General features: G+C 41.3%; 1 protein-coding gene across 2 annotated transcripts; it reads left to right on the forward strand.

Moving 5' to 3' along the window:
* Positions 1-1,579: 1,579 nt before the first annotated feature.
* On the forward strand, positions 1,580-27,735 carry CFAP97 (cilia and flagella associated protein 97). Of its 2 annotated transcripts, none has more exons than XM_055416412.2 (5): positions 1,580-1,687; positions 9,169-10,220; positions 19,437-19,702; positions 24,395-24,545; positions 25,655-27,735. In XM_055416412.2, the coding sequence occupies exons 2-5, from the start codon at positions 9,185-9,187 to the stop codon at positions 25,783-25,785; spliced, it is 1,584 nt and encodes a 527-aa protein (XP_055272387.2). In that variant the 5' UTR covers positions 1,580-1,687; positions 9,169-9,184; the 3' UTR covers positions 25,786-27,735. The 2 variants fall into 2 exon arrangements, with proteins under 2 accessions (XP_055272387.2, XP_055272386.2); XM_055416411.2 differs by having other exon boundaries at positions 1,607-1,784.

Consider the following 27,735-nt stretch of genomic DNA (forward strand, 5'->3'; position numbering starts at 1 on the left):
TGTTGAAATCCATGTGAAGGCCCCCTCCCAGAAGGCGCAGCAGTAAAGAATCTGCTTCCAGTGCAGGAGACTCAGGTGCAGTCCCTGGGTGGGGAAGACTCCCTGGAGGAGGGCATGGCAACCCACTCCAGTATTCTTGCCTGGAGTATCCCACGGTCGGTGGAGGTTCACCGGCTACAGTGCACAGGGTTGCAAAGAATCAAACACGACTGAAGTGACTCGGCATGCATGATATGGTTTGCCAGGCGTTCCTTTCTCTACACTTTCACGTAAAAAATATTGGGTACCTATTGTATTAATTTCCTGTTGCTGCTTTAACAAATTACCATAAACTTAATGGTTTAAAACAACATGAATTTATCTCACCGTTCTGGAGGTCAAAAGTAAAATTAAGGTGTGACCTGGGCTGCTTTTCTTCTGGAGGCTTCAAGGGGAGAATCCTTTCTCTTCCCAATCCTTTCTCTTCTCTTGTCAGTTTCCAGTACATGACAAGTTGCTTCAGTGGTATCGGACTCTTGGCAACCCTATGGACTGTAGCCCATCAGGCTCCTCTGTCCATGGGGAAACTCCAGCTTCTATCAAATCTACAGCATGGTATTAACTGTAGTCACCACGGTGTATATTACAAGCTCTTGCTTCCATGGCCATGTTTTTTTTTTTTATTCCGTTCCGTCGCTCAGTCGTGTCCGACTCTTTGCGACCCCATGGACTGAGCCTACCAAGCTTCTCTGTCCATGGGATTCTCCAGGCAAGAATACTGGAGTGGGTTACCGTTTCCTTCTCCAGGGGATCTTCCCGACCCAGGGATCGAACCCGGGTCTCCCGCATTGGAGGCAGACGCTTTAACCTCTGAGCCACCAGGGATTACTGACCTCAGATCTCCTGTCTCCCCTCTTATAAAGACCCTTGGGATTACGTTGAGCTCACCTGGGATAACCTAGGTTGATGTTCCCATCTGAAGATCCTTAATCACAGAACAGTCCACATTGCTTTATATTCACAGGTTTGGGATTAGCAGGCTGGCATCTGTGGGGTGCCACTGCTCTGGCGCACCTACTATGTGCTTGCGAGTTCAAACACGAAGAGGGGCTGCAATTCAATATAGTGGATGGAGATCATTTTTCTCAGATTGTTTGAACTACCCATCTCATTTACCAGTTGTCGGAGGACTTTCTTACGTGTTTACCAGCCCCTGGACCACAGGGCTGTTTAAACTGAACTTTGCTGATATAAGCATATTTATATCAGCTGCCTCCATATTTATTGTTACTGTTGCTGTTTGGGTACAACATCACAAGACCATCAAAGCGGCTTTTTTTAACAGCAGAGGCGGCAGCAGTTAACACCTTGGCGGTGCAGGCAGGACACAACCGAGGGTCCGAAGGTCACTTTCCTCCCGCGTGCCTTCACGTCCGAGAGGGGGCCCGCTGGCCAGGCCCCGCGCCGCCCGCGCGCCCGGGAGCGCCCGCCCGCCGCGCTTGTGACGCCCGCCGCGAGCAGCCTCCGGCGCCGCCCGGTTCCCGCGGGACCAGAGGAGCCGCCCCGGGCGACCTCCTTTCCCGTTCCGCCGTCTCCGCCCCCGGAAGCGCGGGCGGCCGCCGGGGCCGCGTGGAGGGGCTGCGGGAGCGCGCGCGCGGGCGCACGGCCTGGAGCCGGCGGCGCGAGGAGGTGGCGGCTGCGGCGCCGGGTGAGCTGCGCGCGGGCGACCCTGCGTCCGCGCCCCCCGGCCCCCGTTCGGGATCCGTTTCCCCTCTCCGGGGCCCAGGCGGCGGCGAGCGCACAGGGTCGGTATGCGGAAGGCGGACCGGCCGGGCCGCACGCCCCAGCCCTCCGGGCCCCGCCGCCTCTGCGGCCCGGGCAGCCCGTCGGCGGGCTGGTGTAACCCACACGGAGGCGTCCGCGGCCGGCGCGATCGCGGGTGGCGTGGGGTCGGGGTCGGCCGTGAATGAAGATGTGATCGTTCCCCCAGCGTCCCGGGAGACCCTGGCTCAGGTCTCCCCCGCCCACCCCCGCGGAACTTGACCCTGAACTCAGAGGCGGGAGGGGGATGTCAGTTATCCGCTACCTCGTGGAGCCTGGGGGGGTCGTGTAAGGAACGTCAGATCCTGGAAGACAGGTGTCTCCTTTGGGCTGAGATTTTCGGGTATCCAATAGGTTAACCTTCTTTGGATCAAATCATATGTCTTAACTACAGAAACGTCATGTCCCAGTATCTAAAATGACAGTTAAAATTGCCGGATTCCTCTTTGTGTGTTTTCCTGATGTAAGGCGAAAGCGTTGGTATTTGTATTGCTGGTTCTGCAAGGGCTCTACGAAACATGGGTGTCTAAATGACTTCTGGGCAGCTTTGGCAAGTATTTGTCCTCATTGAGTACCAGCAGGGTTATTGCAGCCTGATGAACTGTCATTTGATTTTTACGCTTTCCCAATATGTTGTAAAGAGAAACTTTACTATCTTATTAAGTCCATATTTTTATTACTCTTTAATGTAAATTGAATCTCACTAACTGAAGTGAAGGTTATCAAAAGGACTGCTTAGTGGTTGGGATAGTTGGATATTTTTTCCATTCATTAAGTCACCTGAATGTTTCAGTTCAGTCGTTCAATCATATCCCAACTCTTTGCAACCCCATGGACTGCAGCACACCAGGCCTCCCTGTCCATCACCAACTCCCCGAGCTTACTCAAACTCATGTCCATTGAGTTGCTAATGACATCCAACCATCTCATCCTCTGTTGTCCCCTTTTCCTCCTGCCTTCAATCTTTCCCAGCATCAGGGTCTTTTCTAATAAGTCAGTTCTTTGCATCAGGTGGCCAAAGGATTGGAATTTCAGCTTCAGCATCAGTCCTTCCAGTGAATATTCAGGACTGATTTCCTTTAGGATGGACTGGTTGGATCTCCTTGCAGTCCAAGGGACTCTCAAGAGTCTTCTCCAACTTCACAGTTCAAGAGCATCCATTTTTTGGCACTCAGCTTTCTTTAGTGTCCAGCTCTCACATCCATACATGACTACTGGAAAAACCTGAATGTTTAAGTCCTTACAATAACCCATCTGTTGGATGTTGCTGCTGCTAAGTCACTTCAGTCGTGTCCGACTCTGTGTGACCCCATAGACGGCAGCCCACCAGGCTCCCCAGTCCCTGGGATTCTCCAGGCAAGAATACTGGCGTGGGTTGCCATTTCCTTCTCCAATGTGTGAAAGTGAAAAGTGAAAGTGAAGTCGCTCAGTCATGTCTGACTCGTAGCGACCCCATGGACTGCAGCCTACCAGGCTCCTCCATCCATGGGATTTTCTAGGCAAGAGTACTGGAGTGGCTTGGCTAAACCTGAAAAGTCTCCCAGACACTGATCTCTGCACCCCTTCTCATGAACTGTGACCATATAGGGAGACAGATGCTCACATTTGTTGGGGACTAGAGGAACCTTGTGGGGCTTCCCTGGTGGCTCAGATGGTAAAGAATCCACCTGCAATGCAGGAGACCTGAGTTTGATCCTTGGGTTGGGAAGATCCCCTGGAGAAGGGAATGTCTACCCACTCCAGTATTCTTGCCTGGAGAATTCCATGGACAGAGGAGCCTGGCAGACCTCCATCCGTGGGGTCGCAAAGAGTCGGACACGACTGAGTGACTTTCACACTCACAGGGATCTTGTAAATGCAGATAAGGGGATAGTTGCTTCTAGTGTTTGGGGTAGGAAGGGAATGAAGGACAGCTATGGAAAACTATCCAGGAAAAAAACTCAGGTGAAAGAGGTAATTTTTCTGCTTACATAGCTGGCTGTGCTCAATCGTGTGCAACTTTGCAACTGCATAGACTGTAGCCTACCAGGCTTCTCACTCCATGGAATTTTCCAGACAAAAATACTGAAGCAGGTTGCCATTTCCTCCTCCAAGGGGATCTTCCTGACCCAGGGATTGAACCCATGTTTCCAGTATCCCCTGCATTGGCAGGCAGATTCTTTACTACTGCGCCACCCGGAAAGCCCTACATAGCTGGCTCAATCTCAAATCTCCTAACTCCAAACTCCTTCATCAGATAAACATTCTTTGAATATCTAGTATATGTCGGGTCTGACTTTAGGCGCTAGGATATAAAGATGAGCAAGGTACCAGGAGTTCCCAGTTTGGTAAGAAGACAGGGAAGGCAGGAAACAGCTGTGAAAAACGGATTTCAAAGAAGTATCTGTAGTCATTTGGCTCAGGGATAGACTTTGGGATTTAAGCCTAGCTCATGTTAGGGTTGGGAAAGGTCATATCCTCCGGGCACACAAATTCCCTCTGCAGCACCCCAGCAAATAGCCATCCAGTCTTTGCTCCAACAATATCTAGTGACTTGGGGCTAGATGACTTATGGCTTATAATCCTTGAAGGGAGCTCATTGCATTTTTGAGCAATTCTAATGTTAAACTCAGAACAGCTTTTTTATGCATTCTACTTGTTGATGCAAGTTCTGCCTCTGGAGCTGCAAATAATAGCTCTCAAGTTTGTTTCATATCACTACTCTTCAAGTATCTCAACACACCCTTTCCCTTAGTTATTTCTTTTATTTTTGTGAGCCCTTGGTCGGTAAACCATTAATCATAACTCAGGTTATAGACTCTTTGCCATGGCACTCAAAGCTAAGTGCTTCATCCAAAAGGTGGTTTGACCAAGCAGAATATGATGCAAATTGTACGCTGCTACCCCAGCTTTGTCACTCTCCTTGCCAGAAATACCTGGGAAACTCTTCACTGTCTTTGGAAAGGTGGTTTGATTGAAAGCTTAGTTTGGGGTTCAGTTCAGTTCAGTTGCTCAGTCGTGTCCGACTCTTTGCGACCCCATGAATCACAGCATGCTAGGCCTCCCTGTCCATCACCAACTCATATGCATCGAGTCTGTGATGCCATCCAGCCATCGCATCCTCTATCATCCCCTTCTCCTGCCCCCAATCCCTCCCAGCATCAGAGTCTTTTCCAGTGAGTCAACTCGTCACATGAGGTGGCCAAAGTATTGGAGTTTCAGCTTTAGCATCAGTCCTTCCACTGAACACCCAGAACTGATCTCCTTTAGGATGGACTGGTTGGATCTCCTTGCAGTCCAAGGGTCTCTCAAGAGTATTCTCCAACACCACAGTTCAAAAGCATCAATTCTTCAGTGATCAGTTTTCTTCACAGTCAACTCTCACATCCATACATGACTACTGGAAAAACCATAGCTTGACTAGTTTGGGATAGAGAGTCACAAGTTAGTTCAAAGTTCTGAATTCTTATTACGTAGGTTAACACTTAAATTTACCTAAGGCTACTGGTTTATGGCAGAAAGTGAAGAAGAACTAAAGAGCCTCTTAATGAAAGTGAAAGGAGAAAGTGAAAAAGTTGGCTTAAAGCTCAACATTCAGAAAACCAAGATCATGGCATCTGGTCCCATCACCTCATGGCAAATAGATGGGGAAACATTGGCTGACTTTATTTTTCTGGGCTCCAGAATCATTGCAGATGGTGACTGCAGCCATGAAATTAAAAGACACTTACTCCTTGGAAGGAAAGTTATGACCAACCTAGACAGCATATTAAAAAGCAGAGACATTACTTTGCCAACAAAGGTCTGTCTAGTCAAGGCTATGGTTTTTCCAGTGGTTATGTATGGATGTGAGAGTTGTACTATAAAGAAAGCTAAGCGCCAAAGAATTGATGCTTTTGAACTGCAGTGCTGGAGAAGACTCTTGAGAGTCCCTTGGACTGCAAGGAGATCCAACCAGTCCATCCTAAAGGAGATCGGTCCTGGGTGTTCACTGGAAGGACTGATGTTGAAGCTGAAGCTCCAATACTTTGGCCACCTGATGCAAAGAGCTGACTCATTTGAAAAGACCCTGATGCTGGGAAAGATTGAGGGCAGGAGGAGAAGGGGACAACAGAGGATGAGATGCTTGGATGACATCACTGACTCAATGGACATGGGTTTGGGTGGACTCCAGGAGTTGGTGATGGACAGGGAGGCCTGGCGTGCTGCGGTTCATGGGGTCGCAAAGAGTCAGACACAACTGAGCGACTGAACTGAACTGAACTGGTTTATTCAGTTTGTGATGCCAGTGAGTTTTGTTCCAGATTATTTTGCTAGAGGAAAACTGCTGCATGGCAAATATATCCAGCAAAATGTGTGGCAAACACTAGCACGTGTTTCTAATTTTCACTGGGCAGGCCATCCTTTTTTAAAAAGAACTGTTTCTAAAGCTGAATTGCTAAACAAGTCCCACTTTCTCTTAAAACTCCCTACCACGGGAGGGATTATTTTACTATCTTGGCCCCTGTTTACTGTCAAATAAATCATAGATATCACAACAATGTGTTTTACAGTTCAAAGAAGGAAGATCTTGGTTTTTCTCTTTCCATAAGGCTAGGATCATATTTCTAAAGCAGAGTAGAACAGTGATTAGTCACGTGATCCTCAAAGCTGCCCACTTTAGAATCCTGGCAGGCCACTTAACTAGCTGTGTGGCTTCAGGCAAGTTCCCACTTACGAGAGAGTGACAAAATATCTTAAAAGTTGTTGTCAAGAGTCAGTGAGTTAGTACTTCTTTTGCACTTCGAACAATCAACCCTGAATATTCATTAGAAGGACTGATGCTGAAGCCCCAATGCTCTGGCCACCTGATGTGAAGAGACTCATTGGGAAAGATGAGGGCAGGAGGAGAAGGGGACGACAGAGCATGAAATGGTAGGATGGCATCACCGACTCAATGCACATGAGTTTAAGCAAACTCCAGGACATAGTAAAGGACAGGGGAGCCTGGTGTCCATGGGGTCACAAAGAGTTGGATGTGACTTAGTGACTGAACAACATATAAGTACTCAATATGTTTTAACTGACACGACTGAGAGCCTTCACTTTCACTTTTCACTTTCACGCATTGGAGAAGGAAATGGAAACCCACTCTAGTGTTCTTGCCTGGAGAATCCCAGGGACAGGGGAGCCTGGTGGGCTTCCGTCTATGGGGTCACACAGAGTCGGACACGACTGAAGTGACTTAGCAGCAGCAGCAGCAGTAGTAGAATAACAACACTAATACAAATGAGACTTAGGTTAGTAATTTTATTTCCTGAAAAGTGTAAACAAGTTTTGCAGATGGACCGGAAGTTGGAATAATTTGGATGATTTGTTTTTTAAAAGGTTTGTGTTTTAAACTGGCTAAGAAAATTTGCTCTGGGCTGTGCTATGAAACTGTTTGATTTTAGAATTTGAAGAAACGTATTAAAATTTTTTTAATCCTTAAAGGCATTAAACAGTGGGATAAAACAGCTACCACAGCTCTTTTATTCTGTGACATTTTAAAGTGTGAATTATCTTACAAAAAAAGGACAGCTTTGGGGAGAATTTAATCACTATTAATAAGCGGTAGCTTATTTGATTTGTTGTTTATCTCTTTGAACTTGGGCAGAATTAGATTGATAACGATCAGTGATCAGTCATACCTTTTTATATTTGTGATGACCCGTGATCACAGAATACCGGTTCTTAATGCTTCCCCTTTGTCCCTTTTTCCAACTTCATTCCCCCTCCCTCCCTTTATAGGCTCACACTCTTAGATATTTAACACATGTCTTCCCAGGCCAGGCTGGTGGAATTTTATGTATGTTTGTCCGCTTGAAGAGTTCAGTGTTGTTTTGTTTGTGTGTGTGTATGTGGGTTACGTTTTTCATGATTATATTGTCATTCAATTCCTCTCTCTTGGTAGACATGATTTTTGTGGCTCTCAGCTCATCATTTTTGACTGATACACAGTATATAATATACAACATTTCTCTTCTCTGTCTTCCTCCGACTGGACATTGAGTTTTTCTCTCAGTGAGCTCTGTTGCAGACAGGGCTGTGATGTACCTTCTTGTCCATGTGCCCAGGAACAAACAACTGAGAAGCAGTAGCACCAAGTTTTGAGCCTGAGGATCTGACCCAGTTGGTTCTTTTTCACTGTGCAGACTCCCTGTCATCACTTCCTTGCTTAGTTTATTACATGAACACTATCACAATAACAATAGTGGAAATATTAAAAATGCAATGGGATTGTTGATTTTTCAACTCTTCGTTTTTTTGTCCAAATGTCTAAATTGTATTATTAATCCAGTATAGCTAACAATTTTGTATTAATGCATTTTTCATGCTGACAATAGCACCAACATCAGGGGGCCACAAAGGATCCATTGGTTAATATTTTAGGCTGTGTGGGCCCTGTGGTATCTGTCATAGCTACTTAACTCTGCAGATGCAGTGGGAAAGCTGTCAGAGACAGTTCTTCAACCTGTGAACGGGGCTGTGTCCCAATAAAACTTTTTTTACGGAACAAGTGGTGGGCCAGATTTAGCCCATTCACAGTAGTTTGCTGACCTGTGATTTAAATAATGATTTTAATGGGCTCAAAATATTCCTCTATTCAAGTTTTTTTTTTTAGTATAAAAAGTAATGCTGTAATTGCACTTTCATAGCCACTAACCATCAAGGAAATGATCTCTCCCTAAGACTGAACCTCAGAAAAGTGGAGAAGGGAATGACTGGCTTTAAGACTGTGAGCCTGAAGCTGTGACCTGTGACTGTCACATGGGTTAAGCAAAAACGCCGTAATCTACAGACGCCACACCAAGGGACAACAAAAAGTTTAAGAACTTAAGAGCAGTAGCTGAAACTGTTGCTAATGCCTCAGATTTTGGTCACATTTCTCATCTTTTAAACTGCAGGCTCCTGGTGGAGTCCTGACTGCTGGGCCATCCCACCAAACTGGGACTTTCATAACTAACCTTGAAGCTTCAGCCTCCCCTAGAAATGTGAGTCTTTAACCGACCAGTCTACCAGAATAATGTCTGTTTGGGCTGGCTTAGCATTCTAAACTCTAGCTGTACTTACTTTATGGAAGTCAGTTTTTCCTTGGCGTTTACCTATATATCCACGTTTGTAATATGCTTGCCTTGATGATCTCTTATTATTGTTCAGATCATTGGTATAACTTGTCATTACGCTTGTAGCCCCCATTGTCATTTCACTGAGCTACTGTTTTTATGGTAGCTTTTTTCTTTTTCATATTTCTCTTTATATATTACCCAGACTTCTTAGTTTGGGAAAATTTGCAATTACTGTATAAAAATAAAAAGAGTAATTTGGAAATTACTCTTAGTCTGATGGTTACACTTTCCTCTTTTTCAGATATATTTTTGCCGGCATGGATCGGTTTGACGACATATCAGAAGGTGAAGTGGACCATTCTTTCTTTGACAGTGACTTCGAAGAAGCAAAGAAATGTGACAGTAGCTCAGTTTTTGACAAGCAGGATGATGACACTGAAGAGAGAATGGACAAAGATACGGAAAATGTAGACCTGAAACTTGAACTCCAAAGAAAGGAAGATGATCTTACTGAGAAGGGAACTGAGAATGATGGGAAAACTCCTCCAGAGGAACACCCTGTAGAAGGTGATAATGCACAAGCTGGAAATTCTTCATCCTCGACCACTTCTTCAAGATCAAAAGTGTGTGAAGCTAGAGTGGAACATAAAATACGCTTGCCCACTCCAAACAGCCTTCCCCAGACTGTAAAAGACGGTGAGCATGACTGCTATACAGATGGAGAGGACAGCACTGGTGATGAGAAAAAGCATCCTGTCAGGCCCAAGTCGGCTAAGCTGCCGAATAAATTCAAGAAAAGCCTAAGTAAAAAGTATTCCAGAAGCAGTTCCTCTTCCTCTGTGTCCTTCTCATCGTCAGGTTCCGATACAGGCTGTTCAGATTCCGGATCTGATGTCGGCCTGTCTGATTCCTCTCCATCACTGAAGAAGCGTCTCCCTGGCGCCACCCACTTGTCACCCAAACCGAAATATAAACCAGGGGAAAAATCACCAGGAGCCCACGCTTCAGGTACAAAACCCGAGGTTGGCGATGACAGCGAAGAATCGGAAGACACTGTGACGGACGTCACTCCTTTATCGACCCCAGACATCAGCCCAGTTCAGTCTTTTGAACTGGGTGCCTCAAGCGACCGAAAAATGAAAGTTAAAAGGCAAGAGAATGTAAGGCAGGAAGTATATGAAAATGCTGAAGATTTGAAAAATAACTCGAAATCTTTGAAAGCAGCCAAAAAAGGGAAGGAAAAACATGAACCCGGTCTCACCTCAAAGTCAACAGCATTGGATTCCAGTTTAGACCACAGATACAAACAGAAAGTCTTACATGACACAATGGACCTGAATCATCTTTTAAAAGGTAATTTTAAACATTGTGTTTGGAATTTATTTTTTAAATCACTGTATCTGGAGATAGGGCCTTTGTTTATTTTATAATTTATTTTTGGCTGCATGGATTTACTCTAGTTGTGGGGGGGGCTACCGTCTAGTTGGGGTGCACAGGCTTCTTATTTTGGTGGCTTCTCATTGCAGAGCACCACTTCTAGGTGTATGGGCTTCAGTAGTTGCAGCACACGGGCTCAGCAGTTGAGGTATATGGGCTTAGTTACTCCATGGCATGTGGAATCTACCCAAACCAGGGATTGCAGCCCTGTCCCCTGCATTGGCAGGCAGATTCTTATCCACTGTACCCCCAGGGAAGTCCTGTGTATTGAATTTAAATATTAAACCTAATATTATATTGAGCTTAAATATTAAATGCTATGAATTTGCCTTGATTTTTCTAGTAGGTGTGTTTTATTGTTTGAGATCATGGATATATTATTATAATGTAACCAAATTATTTCATTTAAAGATATCTGGAATATCATTATTTATATTACTGCAAAACTGATCAACTGGGACTAGAAACTACTTCACAGTGATTCTTAGAAACTCAGAATGCCTGGAGACCAGATAAAATAAATGCACGAAGGGGAGCCAGATGTTTTCCTACATTTGATGGGGACACGGGTGTAAGATATATTTCACTTTCTTTGAGAAAGAATGCAAGAACACCAAGTTGAAGGGAAGGTGGCATGAGTGCTGGCAAATTAAGAGAACTCAGAGTAAACTGTAGAAGACAATTCAGATTTTAAGTTAAAGGCTAGAGAGAATTACTGGAAAATAATTACCAAGTTGATGAAATAGCATGATTCAAGTTTTAGTTACTTTTAAGATATTAAGATAATCCTGACTACTGTATTTCTGTCTCAATTTATTTATACCCACTATTTAGTTTGAAAGGAACAATATATTCCAGGTGAAGTAAAAGCAACCTCAAACTTCATCTTTGACTAGTTAACATAAAACTAAAAATATTGAGCTTGCAGGTTAGGTTTTAGGGCAATTGAAGATAACGTTTTTAAGTTGTAAATAGGACTCTCTTGTTTTCATTTGTTTGAAATGTTAGTTGAAAGAATAAATCTTCAGCTACATAATTTACATATGGTGGCCTGATAGACAGGCATAAATAAGTCCCTTATTTAGTCAAATGAGTCTCATAGATTGATAAAATGTGTTTTGGAGCAACTTGATGCTGATTGCAGCCATGAAATTAAAAGACGCTTACTCCTTGGAAGGAAAGTTATGACCAACCTTGACAGTATATTAAAAAGCAGAGACATTTCTTTGCCAACCAAGGTCCGTCTAGTCAAGGCTATGGTTTTTCCCGTGGTCATGTATGGATGTGAGAATTGGACTGTGAAGAAAGCTGATCGCCAAAGAATTGATGCTTTTGAACTGTGGTGTTGGAGAAGACTCTTGAGAGTCCCTTGGACTGCAAGGAGATCCAACCAGTCCATTCTAAAGGAAATCAATCCTGGGTGTTCATTGGAGGGACTGATGCTAAAGCTGAAACTGCAATACTTTGGCCACCTCATGCGACGAGTTGACTCACTGGAAAAGACTCTGATGCTGGGAAAGGTTGGGGGCGGGAGGAGAAGGGGACGACAGAGAATAAGACGGGTGGATGGCATCACCGACTCTGTGGACATGAGTTTGAGTGAACTCCGGGAGTTGGTGATGGACAGGGAGGCCTGGCATGCTGTGATTCATGGGGTCGCGGAGAGTCGGACACGACTGAGCGACTGAACTGAACTGAACTGAACTGACACTTGTGAATGTCCCCTCTTTTATAGGTTTTCTTTGATTGTTGCTCATTGATTGTTTAATTATTTAAAATATCGATAGTATAAGGAAGAATACTCAGAAAGTAAAGTCTTGAAAAAGATATGCCAGGCTGGTAAGAAAGAGAAAATAAAGTATCAATCTTGTTAGTACACAGAGTAGAATTCAAAATCAGATTCTTGGCATTGCCTATTACCATCTAGGGGCTAAGCCTCCACTCAGCATGCCTTTCCTGATCAATGCTCATTCAATCTCTTAAAACTTTCAAGACTGAGTTTTCTATTCTTGCCCCTCTGCTTCTTCCCCTAACAGTGGGAATGATCTTTTAAAAAGTAGATCAGACCTACTAGTTTCCTTCTTAACTCTTCAGTGGGCTTATTCTTAGGTTAACAATAAATACCAAATTTCTTCTCATTGGCTAACAGACTATTTATTCAGTGATTCTTCATCCCAGGAAGTAGGTGAGCATCTCTTGGAGAATTACTCAAATTATTAAGACAAACTATTAAGTACTGCTGCTTAGGCTCTGCCGTGGGGAGCCTGGTGCACATGTCTAATGTGCAGTTAAAGTTGAACCATGGCTTGCCATCATAGGTTTACTGCCTTCAGCTCCTTCTCTGATTACCGCTCGGTGCAGCCACAGTACCTCTTTACTGTTCATAGAATGTTAGTACTTTGCACTCGTGGGCTATTTGCACTTGAGGTTGGCCCCTCTCTCTGTAGAGGCTACTTCAGCCTGTTGCTCAGCCCTCAGCTTATCTATCACCTTCTCAGAAGTACTTTTCTGAATATTCTGTGCAGAAGTTTCACACCCACCCCTGCCTCACGGTCACAAAAGCCCATTTCCTTTCAGGAGACTCTGGAGTTAGTGTAAGCAACAAGAGGGCAGGATCTTATTCCTTGCTGGAATCCCCGCATTAGACACTATTTGTTACCGAAAGGACTGTGGGATGCTTCTGTCCACAGTGCTAACGGTCAGGAAGTATGCATCTTAAGTTTCACTGAAATTGGATTTTGTAACAGTTACCCATTAGTCTTAGGTTTGCCATCTGAAATACATACAATAAATCTTTGCCTCCTGCTTCTGCCTTCTAGTCTTATCCTGTTTTCACTAGGAAACAGAGCTAAAATGTGGCTCAGTCTGTAGGCACGTGGACTAGAGCTTTATTCAATCTGCTGCCCCCTGGGGAGCCCTGATCCCAGGACCTGCCCATACATTATGCGGTGCTCAGGGCTACTACGGGCCCAGGAACAAAGTGGCGTTTGCCTCTTGATGCATCTGTTATTGGAGTCACCAGTATAACCCACCAAAGATTCTTTATAGCAGTAGAGTGTGTTTTAAATACTAATTGTGGCGGTCAGTCTATGCATACAGTGTTTCTTGAGGTTTCTGAAATTATTATTCCTGCTGAATTTGCCCAGTGAAGGTTTCAGATCCAAGAATATTTTTGTTTTTCTTTTAGAGCTAAGCCACGGACATGTGAAATGTGGTGCGTGCGTGGCCAAGCTGTGTCGCTCTGGCTGTTTTCTATTAAGGCAGGCTGTAAAAGATTGCAGAAATGTTCAACTCTGCTTCTTTTCTCACTAATTTTTTATTTTTATAAAATGTGATATTTACATAGCACTGGCTTATTATTTTCAGACGAATTAACAGATATCTTTCAATTTTTTTACCATTAATTTCTAACATGGTAAATATTGATAGATATAACCCACGTAAACATTATTTGGGGTCCTCAGTAAACTTTTGGTGTGAGATCTGTTTAAGAACTTCTATTCCTGAAGAATGGATTTATAGGCTATTAGAGAAAAAATAAATTAGCATAGTCAATCTTCCAAAAGGGGAAAAATGGGGGAAAAGAACAACAAAAAAAAAAAAGCATTTTTTTGAGGATATAAAATTGTGAGAAGAGATCAAACAATATAAATTGTTTTGACTTATCAGAAGGTGTTATCAGAGGGGATAAATTTTTTTAATCAAATCCATCTTGCAAAGATGTTTAAAATATCAATAGTATAGGAAGAATGAAAATAAAGGCTTAAAAAAGTTATGCCAGGCAGGTAACAAGGAAAAAATAGAAATATCAGTCTTATTAGTACACAAAATAGAATTTGAGATGTGAAAATCACTGAAAGGAACAAAGAAGAGTATTTTACATGAACAAACTGACCAAGTACACTAAAGAGATTTAACAGCCATTGATTTGCAGTGTTTGATAAAAGCAAAACAGAGCTAGATGATGAAATTGATAAAACCATAATCACCGTGGAAGATTGGTAGATGTTAGACAAAAAAAAAAAGTATGAACTATTCACTTACGGGCTGCACTTGGCCTGTGGTTTTTGTTTTTTTGTTTTTCTTGTCTGTTACATAATATATATTTTTAAGTGATAGCAGTTTCTATTGCTCCATAACAAATCACTCTAGTACTTAGGGTATATTCATAGTTGCTCAGTCGTGTCCAGCTCTTTGTGATCCCATGGACTAATGTGGCCCACCCAGGCTCCCCTGTCCATGCAATTCTTGAAGCAAGAATAGTGGAGTGGGTAGCCATTCCCTTTTCCAGGGGATCCTCCTGACCCAGGGGTCGAACCCTGGTCTCCCACATTGGAGGCAGATTCTTTACTGTCTGAGCCACCAGGGAAACCCCTTAGGGTATAGAGAGAGACTCAAAGGTGGGGGTGACTTGACAGGTGGGGCCTGGAATCATCTGAGTGCTGATGTACTCACACATCAAGTGTCTGGGCTTGGGGTGACTTGGAGACCAGGACTTGCTGAGCAGAGGGCTCGTGCGTGGCCTCTCCCTGTGGTCTGGCTACTTGAGGTACCTCAGCCTCAGTGCAGATGGTTCAGAGTCCCAGGGACAGTGTTCTAGGAAACAAGGCACAAACCTCATCACCTTTTATGACCTAGCATCGGAAGCCACATGGCATCATTTCTTCCATGTTCTATTGGTTATACACCTTCCCAGATTTAAGAGCAGGGGCATAGACCACCCCCTTCTTAATGGGAGGTGTGTCAAATAACACAGACACTCTGCAAAACTTCTTCAGTCCACCCTCTGGCCATACATTGATTTACATTCCTCCCAAATACAAAACTATGTTCCCCCTTTTCAAAGATCCCTCCCACCTGGTGATCCAGGGTTAAATCAAGTCCCAAGGGCAGCTGTGGCTCCTTGGGTGTGGTTCCTTAATTATAGCTCGAGTACTTTGAGAATCTTCTGCCAAGAGAGACTAGGAAGCCGAAGTAGTGATAATTTTGAACCTCAAAAGTCTCAACTCTGATATTCTCTGTAAATTCTGCTTGAAGACTGACCGATTCCTTTTTCAGTTCATCTGTTTTCTATCCTGTCTTATGGTGGTAAAATAAACTATTGATACTTTAAAGATTCTCCCTGGAGATCTGCTTAGCAAAATCCACCAATGGCAGAAGGTATGTTTTCCATTTTCCTTTGCTGTCATAGCCAACAGTGTTGCTAAAATTCTGCCACTTGACCAGCTTCACCAGCAGTCTCCTCCTTTCTAGCTCTGCTTAACTATCTGATCTCAAAGCTCATGCTGCAGATGTTAGGTTTTTGTTGCAGCGGTACCCAATTCCTGGTACTCTGTTTTGTATGTTCATTACTATTGCTCTGATGACAGATCACAATCTTAGATGGGTAAAGTGGCAACCTAGGATGACCTGAAGGCTGGCATCACAGAGCCCACGCCACACACAGCCCTTCTATGTGGTTTTGATGTCCTCACAGGGTAGTCAGACTCACAGCCTCGGGTCAGCCAGACACAGGGTGGCCCAGGGCCCCAAGCACAAGGATTCCAGAGACAAGGGGGTGGGGGAGTGGCCTGCATCTGTGTCTCTTTTTGCCCAGCCTTGGGCTGTATCATGTTGGTCTGAGCCATCACAGACCTGCCCAGATGCAAAGGAAGGAAACCGGAAGAATGTTTCAGAAGTTCTCATCTGACAAGATGTTCATAAAGAAGATAAAGAAACCTAGTAAATTTAGTTATTATTCCTTGAATCATCACCTCTCAGTTACAAGAGTTGGGACTTAAAAAAAAACCAACCTTTGAAACATCATTTTTAAAAGCATATATCATTGGTTTTTTTAATTGGGATTTTGAATATGCCTACAGGGTGGATTTTTTTTTTTTAAAGAAAAACTAATGTAAATAAGGACATAATATGGCTTGGGATAAATTTTCCATTAATGGTATTCACATGAACATTTTAAATGCTGTCTGTATCACAGTTTGGGTGCAAGTTAAGCTGGTACTTCTAGTAAATGGTGTTACTGACTCAAGAAGTGGCTCTAGTGATAATAGACATATTGAAATACTGTACAGAGTTTGAGCAAAATTGTTTCATTAACAAAGATTAGGGAAAAGCAGTATTTCTTAAATGTGTAATTTAACTAATATACATATTTATATTAATATATTTTTATCCCTGAAACTTTATTCAAATTGACATTTTTTTAGATCTTAATTGGAAAGACAGTGGATCATTTATTGGAGGTTGCCTCATACTAAAACGTATAGTAGCCACTTTGGAAAATGTGCTAATGTACCTAGCATCAGTATGTAAGCACTCAACATACACTTTTCCCATCCAGGGTTAGAATGCTGTTTCGTTTTGTTTTTTTAAATGAATTAGCTTGAATTCCTTCCTTTATTTTATTTTTAGGTGTTGCCTTATTTTACTTATAAAAGCTTTTTGTAAATGACATTAGGAAAATAGCTTACTTTTAATTCCCTCTAGAATTTAATTTTAAAGGCTAAATTAATCTAGAAATCTTATTCAATTCTACAAAATGGATATTTCTTGGAAGCAAGATGATTCAATTATATATAATCTATATATATATCTCCTTCTAAATGTGTTCCTATTCAGGTTTCATCATTAGTTTGGTGTGCTTTTCAACAAATTACCAGTCATTAATTTCCTAATTTTTCCTATCAGGAAGTCACTGTTAATAATTTTCTTTAAAGTTTCCTTAATCTCTGATCGTCTTTGGTTTAAGCGTTGAGATGTAAATTTACAGTTTTGTGACCTTGCTCAAAGGATTTAACTTTTCTGCACCAGTCATTTTTAAATGGGGTTAAAAATGCTTTTAGCAGCATAAAAGTACTAAGCAAGTAAAAGAGTGTACATAAAGGTGGTGGTGGTGGTGGTTCGGTCGTTAAGTGTGTGACTCTTTGCAGCTCCGTGGACTGCAGCACGCCAGGCCTCTCTGACCTTCACTGTCTCCCAGAGTCTGCTCAAATTCGTGTCCGTTGAGCCCATGACGCTGTCTTAACTATCTCACACTCTGTCGTCCTCTTCTCCTTTTGCATTTAGCCTTTCCCAGCGTCAGGGTCTTTTCCAGTGAGGAGAGAATGACCAACAGCAACCAGTGTTCTTGCCATGAGAACCCCATGAACATAAAGGTACTCTGATACAATGAAAGCAAATAGTGGGGGACTTCCAGTGGCTAAGACTCCACACTTCCAGTGCAGAGGGCCTGGGTTCAATCCCTGGTCAGGGAACTAGATCCTGTATGCCTCAACTAAGACCCAGTGCAGCCAAATAAATAATTAATTTAAAATAAATAATGGTTACTTTAGAAAGATATTGTTAAAACAAAGGTGCCATACTGTTAATCTGATATAACATATTCGTTTTTAGCAGAAACTTCAGGTGAAACAAGCTTAATATGTTTAGACATTTCTGATAACTGTTCAGTAATAATTGTGACTTGCTGAAAATTGCTCTAATAATATGAAAGATTGAGAATTTAGCATGTTGATAAAAATTTTATTTGATAATCATAGTATACAAAATATTTTTCTTGGTTAAAAGCTCCTTTTATATAAGGTGTTCATTTGGCTTATGTATCAGTTCAGTTCAGTTCAGCTCAGTCGTATCCGACCCCATGAATCACAGCACGCCAGGCCTCCCTGTCCATCCCCAACTCCCGGAGTTCACTCAAACTCATGTCCATCGAGTCGGTGATGCCATCCAGCCATCTCATTCTCTGTCGTCCCCTTCTCCTCCCGCCCCCAACCTTTCCCAGCATCAGAGTCTTTTCCAGTGAGTCAACTCATCCCATGAGGTGGCCAAAGTATTGCAGTTTCAGCTTTAGCATCAGTCCTTCCAATGAACACCCAAGATTGATCTCCTTTAGAATGGACTGGTTGGATCTCCTTGCAGTCCGAGGGACTCTCAAAAGTCTTCTCCAGCACCACAGTTCAAAAAAATCAATTATTCGGTACTCAGCTTTCTTCAGAGTCCAACTCTCACATCCATACATGACCACGGGAAAAACCATAGCCTTGACTAGACAGACCTTTATTGGCAAAGTAATGTCTCTGCTTTTTAATATACTATCTAGGTTGGTCATAACTTTCCTTCCAAGGAGTAAGCGTCTTTTAATTTCCTGGCTGCAACCAGCATCTGCAGTGATTTTGGAGCCCCAAAAAATAAAGTATAGCTTATGGCTTATGTATAGTCAGCAACAAAAGTTTGACTTTTATAGTAGAAGTATTTGTTACAATGCCAATATCAAGACCATAAATCTTGTATAGTAAAATACTTTCAGGTTAAGTCGAAAGTTCCAGAATATTCTAGGTTTGCTTTTGCCATTTTCTGGCCATTGTTTGCATTGCTGAGAACATTTTATTTTTTGAATTATGTATGTTGGTGTGCTCAGTCGTTCAGTTGTATCCAATTCTTTGCTACCCCATGGACTGTAGCCGGCCAGGTTTCTCTATCCATGGGATTTCCCAGGCAAGAAGACTGGAGTGGGTTGCCATTTCCTATTCCAGGGGATTTTCCCAACCCAGGATTCGAACCCCCATCTCCTGCATTGCAGATGGAATCTTGTGCACCACTTGGGATGCCTTTCTGACTAATAAAAACCATCTCAACTGAGTATTGTGTCAATGCAATCCACCAGAGGTTTCTAAATGGCAACCCACTCCAGTGTTCTTGCCTGGAGAATCCCAGGGACAGGGGAGCCTGGTGGGCTTCCGTCTATGGGGTCACACAGAGTCGGACACTTCTGAAGTGACTTAGCAGCAGCAGCAGCAGCAGGAGGATGAACATGACCAAAGCATTTTCCATAAATTGTACCTGCAGTCTATAACCAGTGCCTTGTTCATTTCTTATTAGAATGTTTTCATGGTTTTGTGTATAGTGTTTATTCCCAAAGAACCCAGTGAGCATAGACCTTCAAGCTGCCTCTGAATTTTCTTTCTACCCAATTGTAGTCTGGGTGTCATTGCAATTATTCCCTACATCCTTATCATGAATTAATGTCGTTTCCGTCGATAAAGGTTAAAGCATATACCATTATGCCATCACATTGCTGTTTATTTAGCCATTTTTCCTTCTTCTGCTCACTTTTTTTGTTGTTCACTTCTGTAGCTTTTCTGCAGTTAGATAAAAAGGGACCACCAAAACATCACTTTGATCAGCCTTCAGTAGCACCCAGGAAAAACTACTCTTTCACAAGAGAGGAAGTGAGGCAGATTGATCGGGAAAATCAGAGGCTTTTGAAAGAACTGTCAAGACAGGCTGAGAAACCGGGAAGCAAGAGTATGATTCCGAGATCGACTGGTCCTCCCCCTAAGTTGTATCATAGTGCTCTCAACAGACAGAGGGAACAACAAAGGATTGAAAGAGAAAATCTGGTAAGTGACTGACTAACATTTTAGTCGTCAAATAAAGTGCATTTGTACTGACTTGTAAGCCCAACTTTCAGCAAACCCGATACAGCCAAAATTTCTAAATGATATAAAGGTAGGAATAGGTTTGTGTGGCATAAAATATCGGATGAGCCATGAGCCTGGAAGGTAACAGTATGTGCTTTTTTTATCCAGGAAACTATATTTTAAGGGAGTATTAAATGAAAATACTGCAAGATCTATTATTTATTTGACTAAATCTGTTAAATTACTAGAGCAATACAGGAAATGGTGTCCAAGGATTAGATACATACATCTTCTGCAAAGTACTCAGTCACTAGCTAAATCTATTTTACTTCATTTTATCCTCAAAAGCTAAAATAATTTATATATCATTTATTTTAAATAATACACACATTCTCGGATCAGATTTGGTGCCCTGCTGCTTGAATGTATGAAAGACATTGATTATTAAAAATCGTACAGTAATAGTCCTTTGATATCCTAGGAAATATATATATGGAAACTGTTGAAAATCTTCACATTAAAAAGCTACTATTCATAGCATATCATTTTCTTTTTAAAATGCAATTCATAATTGCTGATATTTACAGAGCTCTTTGGAGAAGGCAATGGCAAGCCACTCCAGTACTCTTGCCTGGAGAATGCCATGGATTGAGGAGCCTGGTAGGCTGCAGTCCGTGGGGTCGCTAAGGGTTGGACACAACTGAGCGACTTCACTTTCACTTTTCACTTTCACACATTGGAGAAGGAAATTGCAACCCACTCCAGTGTTCTTGCCTGGAGAATCCCAGGGACAGGGGAACCTGGTGGGCTTCCGTCTATGGGGTCACACAGATTCGGACACGACTGAAGTGACTTAGCAGCAGCAGCAGCATAGAGCTCTTTAATGCTGGGCATTGTTCCAAGTGTCTTCTAAATATTAGCTTATTGAATCCAGACAATAATTCTTTTAGGGACATACTTTATTTTCATCCACATCTTACAGGTGGAATAATTGAGACCTAAAAGGGTTATGTAATTAACCCATGGACAAGGAGCTGCTAAGCGAGTGACTGAGCCAAGATTTTAAACCCAGGGAGCATCTTAAGCTCGAGCTAGACCCTTAATGAACACATACATTCAGAGTTAAAACAAGTGATGAAGCTGTTATTAAAATTCCTAGAACAGTTCCCCAAATTCACCCTTATTATGTTTCATCATCAGTACAGTTCTACTTAACCTGAATTTGCAAGAGTAACTGTTATGAATTTATTACTATCAGTAACACCAAGAGTTGGTGCGCTAGGGTAATATATTCGCAAAAAATAGTAAAATATTGGTCAAGAGAGTTACCCTGAATATGGCAGGGAGTAGATGACAGCAGAACAAGTTGAAATGAGGTTGGTGGGTAGTGAACTATGTGATAACTTTCTCCGTATTTCTCTAGCAAGTTCAGGATTCCTTTACATTTTATGAAAATGGTTAAACAGCTAGAGCAGGTGGTAGAATCATATCCAGGTTTCCTCGCTTTGGGATTACTTTTTTCTTTTTAACATCTTTTTTGAGGTATAATTTACATACCATACCCATCTAAAGTATATAGTGGGTTCTGATAAATTACATGATTCATTTAAGTTATATATAAAAGTAACACAATTTGCCATTTTAATTTTTTAAAATGTTCAGTGCCTTCCTTATTATTATTTTGATGTGTGCATACTGCTGTGTTTATTTTTAATATACTTCTGGCGGTGCTGTGTCTGTTGCTGTATGCGGGCTTTCTCTGGTTGCAGGGAGCAGGGACTCCCTGCTAGTTGTGGTGCTTGAGCTTCTTGCTGTGGCAGCTTCTCTCGTTGCAGAGCACATGGCTCTAGGGCACAGGGGCTCATGAGCTGTGGCTCATGGGCCGTAGAGCGTGCAGGTTTCAGTTGCCCCATGCCCGTGAAATCCTCCTGGACCAAGGATCGAACCTGTGTCCTGTGCATTGGCAGGCAGGATTCTTATGCACACGCCACCAGGGAAGTTCGCCATTTTAACTGCTTTGAGTGATTGGTTCAGTGACATTAATTACATTCACAATGTTTTGAGCTGTGAATAAATACTACTTATTTCCAAAACATTTTTGATCACTCCGTACAGAAACACTGTGCCAAACAATAACGCTCTGTTCTCCCTTCCCCTCAGCCCTTGGTAACCGCTAATCTACCTTCTGTCTCTATTTGTCTATTCTGGATATTTCATATTAGTAGAATAATAGACTATTTGGTCATTTTGTCCCTGGCTCATTTCACTCCATAATGTTTTCAAGGTCCATCCATGTTGTAGCCTGTATCAGAACTTCATTCCTTTTTGTGTCTGCATAATATTCCGTGTATGTATATATGCCACACTTTGATTCCCCGCTCATCTGACGATGGCCATGTGGATTGTTTGCGCATTTTGGCCATTGTGAATAATGCTGCACTGAACACTGACTGTAGGACTCTCTTCAGGTCCCAGCTTTGAGTTCCTTTTACGCTTGTACCTAAGAGTGGACTGGCTGGGTCATACAGTAATTCTATGTTTATTGTTTTGAGGAACTTGGGTTTACTTCTGAGAAGTTGAAGCCATTAATGTCTAGGGACTATTCTAGATACAAGCGAGATGAAAACTGGTAAGCAGCTTCTGTTTACAGCTTCTGTTATACCCCATATCAATTGTACATCTCAGCTATTTTAATAAGCAGTGGAAAATTACCACTAGTTTTTTCTTTTTACTTTGTTACTTAGTAATTTGTATATGTGAGCAATATTTTTCTCCATTTCATGGTAGGATCTTATTTGTCATACTGGAGAACAGTAGAACATAAAGTAAACCACATGTTTAATTTAAATTTTCCTAACAGTTACATTAGAAATGTCAAAGAAACAGGTGAAATTATTCTACTATAATATGTACCTGACTAAATAAAAAATATTACACGTTAACATGTACTAAATATAAAAAATTGTTGAGAGATATTTTACGTCTTTTGATACTAAGTCTCTGAAGTCTGTTGTATATTTTATACTTAAAGCTTATCTCAATTTGAACTAGTCACATTTTCAATGTTCTGTAACAATATGTGGCTTGTGGCCTTGGACAGTGCACCTCTGGATCAAAAGCTTAATTCACAAGAAGCAGAAAAAGTAGCTTAAAGCTAAATGGTGAAATAAGCATAATTTATTATAAAAATTATTATGTTATTGTAAGGAATGGTAATTGTCCAGATTTATGCTTAACTCTATTAAGCAAATATTTGCTTTATTAAGCAAAATAAAACTAATTATAATATTTTTTTCTTGGATGGTCCTTTGCATTTATTCTTCATAATAGCTGATTATTTTTTCTTTATAAAATTTTTTTAATTAAATTTTTGTTGGAATTTTGTTGAATTTGTATTTTAATAGCAGAGTGTTGGGCACTCTTAAAATATTACCTTTTAATCTAGCACTATGGTATGTCCTTCTGTTTACTCAAGCCTTCTTAACAGTCGACCTTAGTAAGGTTTTGTAGTTTTCTTTAAAACGATATTTTTTATGTTATTGCAATGAAATTTTTCATTTTGTTTTCTAATTGGTTATTTTCGTAAACTATCAACTTTTGTGTATTCATTGTATAACCAGCCACCTACCAAACCCTTATATAGAGCCGCATTGGCTCAAATGGTTCTTCATTGTGAGATGATACACTTTTTAACCTGTTTGCCGGGTTGTTTGTAGTCAAAAACACACATGCAAGGGTGCACATGTGCGCACACACACTTTTGTGTCCAATGTACTGCACAGCCAGGGTCCATACTTTGTAATTTTCATGATTCATAATCCTTCATTTGCTCGTCTCCAGCGATAGAGGCCAGTTCACATGGCTCACAGGCATAATGACTAAAGCAACTCTGCTCCAGTTCCCTAAGGTCAGCTCCTTAGCAATTCAGAGGCTGCAAGCCTCCGGGCAAAAGGAGTGGTGCTATGCAGAACAGGTGAGGAGGACAGCCTTCTCCAGTAGAGGGCGCACTTGCTACATATAGACCCAACTGTATTAGAACTTCCTTACTTCAAAAGGGGATAATTTTTTTAATTCATAAAATTAGGAACTGTTCTTGTTAAACCAGATTTCCATATATTCATTTGGACACAATATGAATTCTGTTTTTAAGAAAAATTGCCTGAATAATCTTAGCAGAAGGAGAAGGGAAGAGGTCAACGAGGGTACTTTATAGTTTCCTATAGTATGGTCTATAGTTTCACTTCACTCGCTGAAAGAAATGACATTATTTCATGCTCTTAAATGTATGTATGTCAGTTCCTCTCTAAGCATATGCTCACGGTCATTTCTAGGGTTGAACATTGGGCTCTTAGCATTATTACTCCCATAATGTCATTTCTATGAGAAAATAAGGTTTAATGTATTTCAACTTACAGCACCTTTTCTAAGATTGTAACCTAACAAGAGAGCTGTGCCTCCAATTGGTTGTCAAAGTCATAATGGTTTTGGTTAGCTATGGGACAGGTAGGAACTTTCAGATTTTCCACATTATTATTGAAATATTTTTTCTGCAGTGACTTGAAGTCTTTTCTACTTTATTTTGTGAATTTCAGGTTCTAGAAAGTGTTTGCCTTTTAAAAAACTATTGCTATTTATCTAACGTTAGCTTTTAAATTGTTCATTTAAATGAAGGCTTTTCTGAAAAGGCTTGAAGCTGTGAAGCCAACAGTTGGCATGAAACGCTCAGAACAGCTGATGGACTATCACCGCAACATGGGTTATCTCAGCTCATCCCCAGTCTCCAGACGAGTGAGGTCCACTCTCAGCCAGCACAGCTCACTGAGTAAGCACACGCACACGTATTTTGGACTTGTTTGTACCCTTTTCCCTTTTAGAAGTATATGACCTTGGTTCTTATGATAGAGTTTTAAATGCTGACTTCTGGAATGCAGTCTGTTGTGTTTCACTGGCATGCCTTGTTTTGTGTTAGTTCACTTGACTTCAGGTTTCATTTTTTACTGCGTATAATGGCACCATAGGAAGGAAACCAGGAGGTTAAACAACTGAAAAGATCAGTAGTCTCTTAGGTAATGGAGGAGAGACTTTTAATTTCAGTGTGTTAATTAAAGGAAGAAATGAACAGATAGATTGTTTAAAAGTTGCTGAAGCAGTCTCTTTAGCCAGTGAAGAGTTTTCAGTAGTATCTTCTGGCCCTAATGCGTGCTTCTTCTTCACTGGTAACTAAGGCAGGAATTAGCAATCTGTAGTCCTCAGATCAATCCCTCTTAATGCTCAGTATATGATCCGTTATGCACCCAGAGAATATAGGTGGGAGTGGCCGCTGAGTGTTGGCGTGTACAACACATGGAAAGGCCAGACCGTTTTCCCTACAGAAGGCTGTGCTGTTACTTCATGTATATGTTCTAAGCTACAAAGTCTGTCAAAGCTAGTCCTAACAGAAAGTTGGAACCACCTGTAGTCTTAAACACTCAGATAACTAGTTTAATTCCATTCATTCATCCTTCACGCATCACTTCCTTGGTAGAGTTAGTGGCTAAGACAGCATCTTATTCCAATAACTTACACTTAATATCATGCCTTGAATGTGCAAAATTATTTGTTGAACAAATGTGTGAATGGTTATACAGAGAGATTTTATTTTTCCCACTGGAATCCTTTGAGAGGCTTTTAAAAACACTTATTCCCACCCCAAATCTTTTGCATCAAAATGCCCTTGTATAGAGTTTGGTTATGTTTGTTATTTTAAGTTCCACAGGGAATTCTGAAGTACATTCCTGGTTGAGAATAGAATTAGACTATTAAAAACACATGTGAGATAGAGAAGGCAGTTTTATTTTAATCTGGGCTTCAGACTAGGAAAGGAAGTGTATCAGATGATGATTTATGTATTTAGTTAGTTCAGATAATTTCTTGCTCTTTGTCTATTTTCAGAAGGAGCTTCCAGGACATCCAGTGCTACCAGTGGCCTCAGCTGTAAGAGTGAGCGATCTGCTTTTGACACAACTGGTGGCGGCCTGTTGCTAAGACCTAAGCCCCCGAATGTCCGTACAGCTTGGTTATAAAAACTCTTTTTACTTTGAACATTGTTCATCCAATTCCCAGTTGAAGTGTTCTTGTATAATGCTGTCATTCTCTATGTAGACATCTAAATACTGGCTTAAGCGATTTAAGGTATACAGTGACTTGTAATTTGATGCAAAATGGTTTTCACAAAGACAACTTAATATAAAAATCAGTGTTTCCTGCGAGGGGGTGTTTATATGAGACATGTATATATTTCATAGAGAAATGGTAGTATACCTGTGTCTTTTCTCAACATAGAAATTGGTTCAACTGTCGGACTGATGAAGCAGTTGTGATAGCATCCTGCACGCTGGACCAAAATGTTAGCTATATAGTTCTCATTTAATGTGTTGTTGTCTTGTTTTCATTTTCTGTAAGTTTTATACAGTGAGGGTAGCTCCTGACTGACTTGGTTTTCTGTTTGCTTCAGAACTTGGGTGGTGTGACTTATAACTTGATCGTAAGAGAGTTATTATGAAACGAATTTTGAAATTGTTCTCATTGGTGGCGCTGATTTAGCTTTGAGGAGAACACAGAAGCTTGCACCAGGGCAGTCCTTGTGATTTACCAGAGGTGCCTACTACCTCTATAGAAGTGTGCGCTGAGTTAGATCTTAAAAATGTTATCCACCATTCCAGACCATTTCAAATTGTGAGTCTTAGAAAGCTCAATTTAGAAGCTCCTCTTTTGTGTTTTTCAGGGGAAGTAGGTAAGGATGCTGAGAAGTTAGGTTTCTTTAGAGCTCCTGCATTGTGAATAGTTTGTCCAAGGACCAGATCTTCATAAGCAAAAGCAAGTATTTGTTGAATTAGCAAACAGGCACCACCAGCTTGAAGAACCATGAAGCAGATCCCAAGTTGTGTCAGGACAGTGTTTTAAGGGGTGTTGTTGACGGGTTGTGCTGTGTTCATCGTTTATTGTTTTAAGTGAGAGGAAATGTAAGACACAAATGCATTGTTCTCACCCTTTAGAAGTTCCAGCTACTGTTTTTAAGGGCTGACAAAAAAAACTAAAAATATGAATGATAAAGGAGGAAAAAAATCCCGTATTTGTTGAGGCTACTTTATAAACGTCAGCCAATTTTTTGGTTTTGTTTTGGCCTTTTGTATTGAATCCTGGAAGTACCATTTTTGCCAGTTTCACTTTCAAAGAACTTTTGAAATTAGTGATATGTGAGTAGGGTGTAATATAGTTGACTCTTGAAATCAGAGTATTTTTTTCTGTCAATCTGTAGGCTCTTGTGCAACGAAGTATATCTCGGTCATGTTGCTTCTGCTGTTCTAGTTATCACTGTTTTCATTTCTGGCCTTTTATGTATACCTTAAAATGTATTGTTAAGTTTCTATACTAAATGCCAAATCTGTCCTTTTTTTTTTTTTTCAGTGTGAATTTTTGATCTGTAAACACAGTAAGATTTGTTTTTTTGTTTTTCTGGGTTGCTCAAGCTCTGTAGCGTGTACACCAAACTTAACTTTCCTTAAACACCTTCAGCGGTAAGCCAAACTGCATTTTGCTGAACATCAATTCAGAATGTCTTGGTCTTAGTTTGTACTGATAGATTTTGTTTCGGGTAGGGCTTGAGAAGGGAGGGGAGAATGGAGTTCAAAAATTCATGGGAAAACAACCTGACCGTGAGATTTTTCTGCTGCTTTCTTTGAGTTATAATGTTCATTTGTTGTTATTTGATATTCTGGTGTATAGGTTTTTACATCATTTAGTGCTTTACTTTATAAACTTTAGCTGTACTAAACCAAAGTTTTGTTTTTTAACTTAATGCACTTTTTGATGTTTGTGTAACAACAACCTGTCTTTAAGGAGGGATAAGAATATATTTGAATATATTCCCAGTAGTGAGTAAGTTAGCCAATTTTTTTAAATTGGTTTTTAAGTTGTTAGGGGGAAAAAGAAACCTTTTATGTAATAGTATTAGTCTCTGAATACATTTTGTA

Source organism: Moschus berezovskii, chromosome 26 (genome assembly GCF_049115385.1).
Source record: "Moschus berezovskii isolate FMDL1 chromosome 26, NW_MosBer_1.0, whole genome shotgun sequence".
Lineage (NCBI taxonomy): Eukaryota > Metazoa > Chordata > Mammalia > Artiodactyla > Moschidae > Moschus > Moschus berezovskii.

What these genes read in the sequence shown, in the direction of transcription:
- CFAP97 (XM_055416412.2), top strand. Translation starts at nt 9,185, where the DNA reads ATGGATCGGTTTGACGACATATCAGAAGGTGAAGTGGACCATTCTTTC. An exon ending in CCTGAATCATCTTTTAAAAG is followed by an intron (nt 10,221 to 19,436) that starts GTAATTTTAAAC and finishes TCACTTCTGTAG; the next exon opens with CTTTTCTGCAGTTAGATAAA. An exon ending in GGATTGAAAGAGAAAATCTG is followed by an intron (nt 19,703 to 24,394) that starts GTAAGTGACTGA and finishes ATTTAAATGAAG; the next exon opens with GCTTTTCTGAAAAGGCTTGA.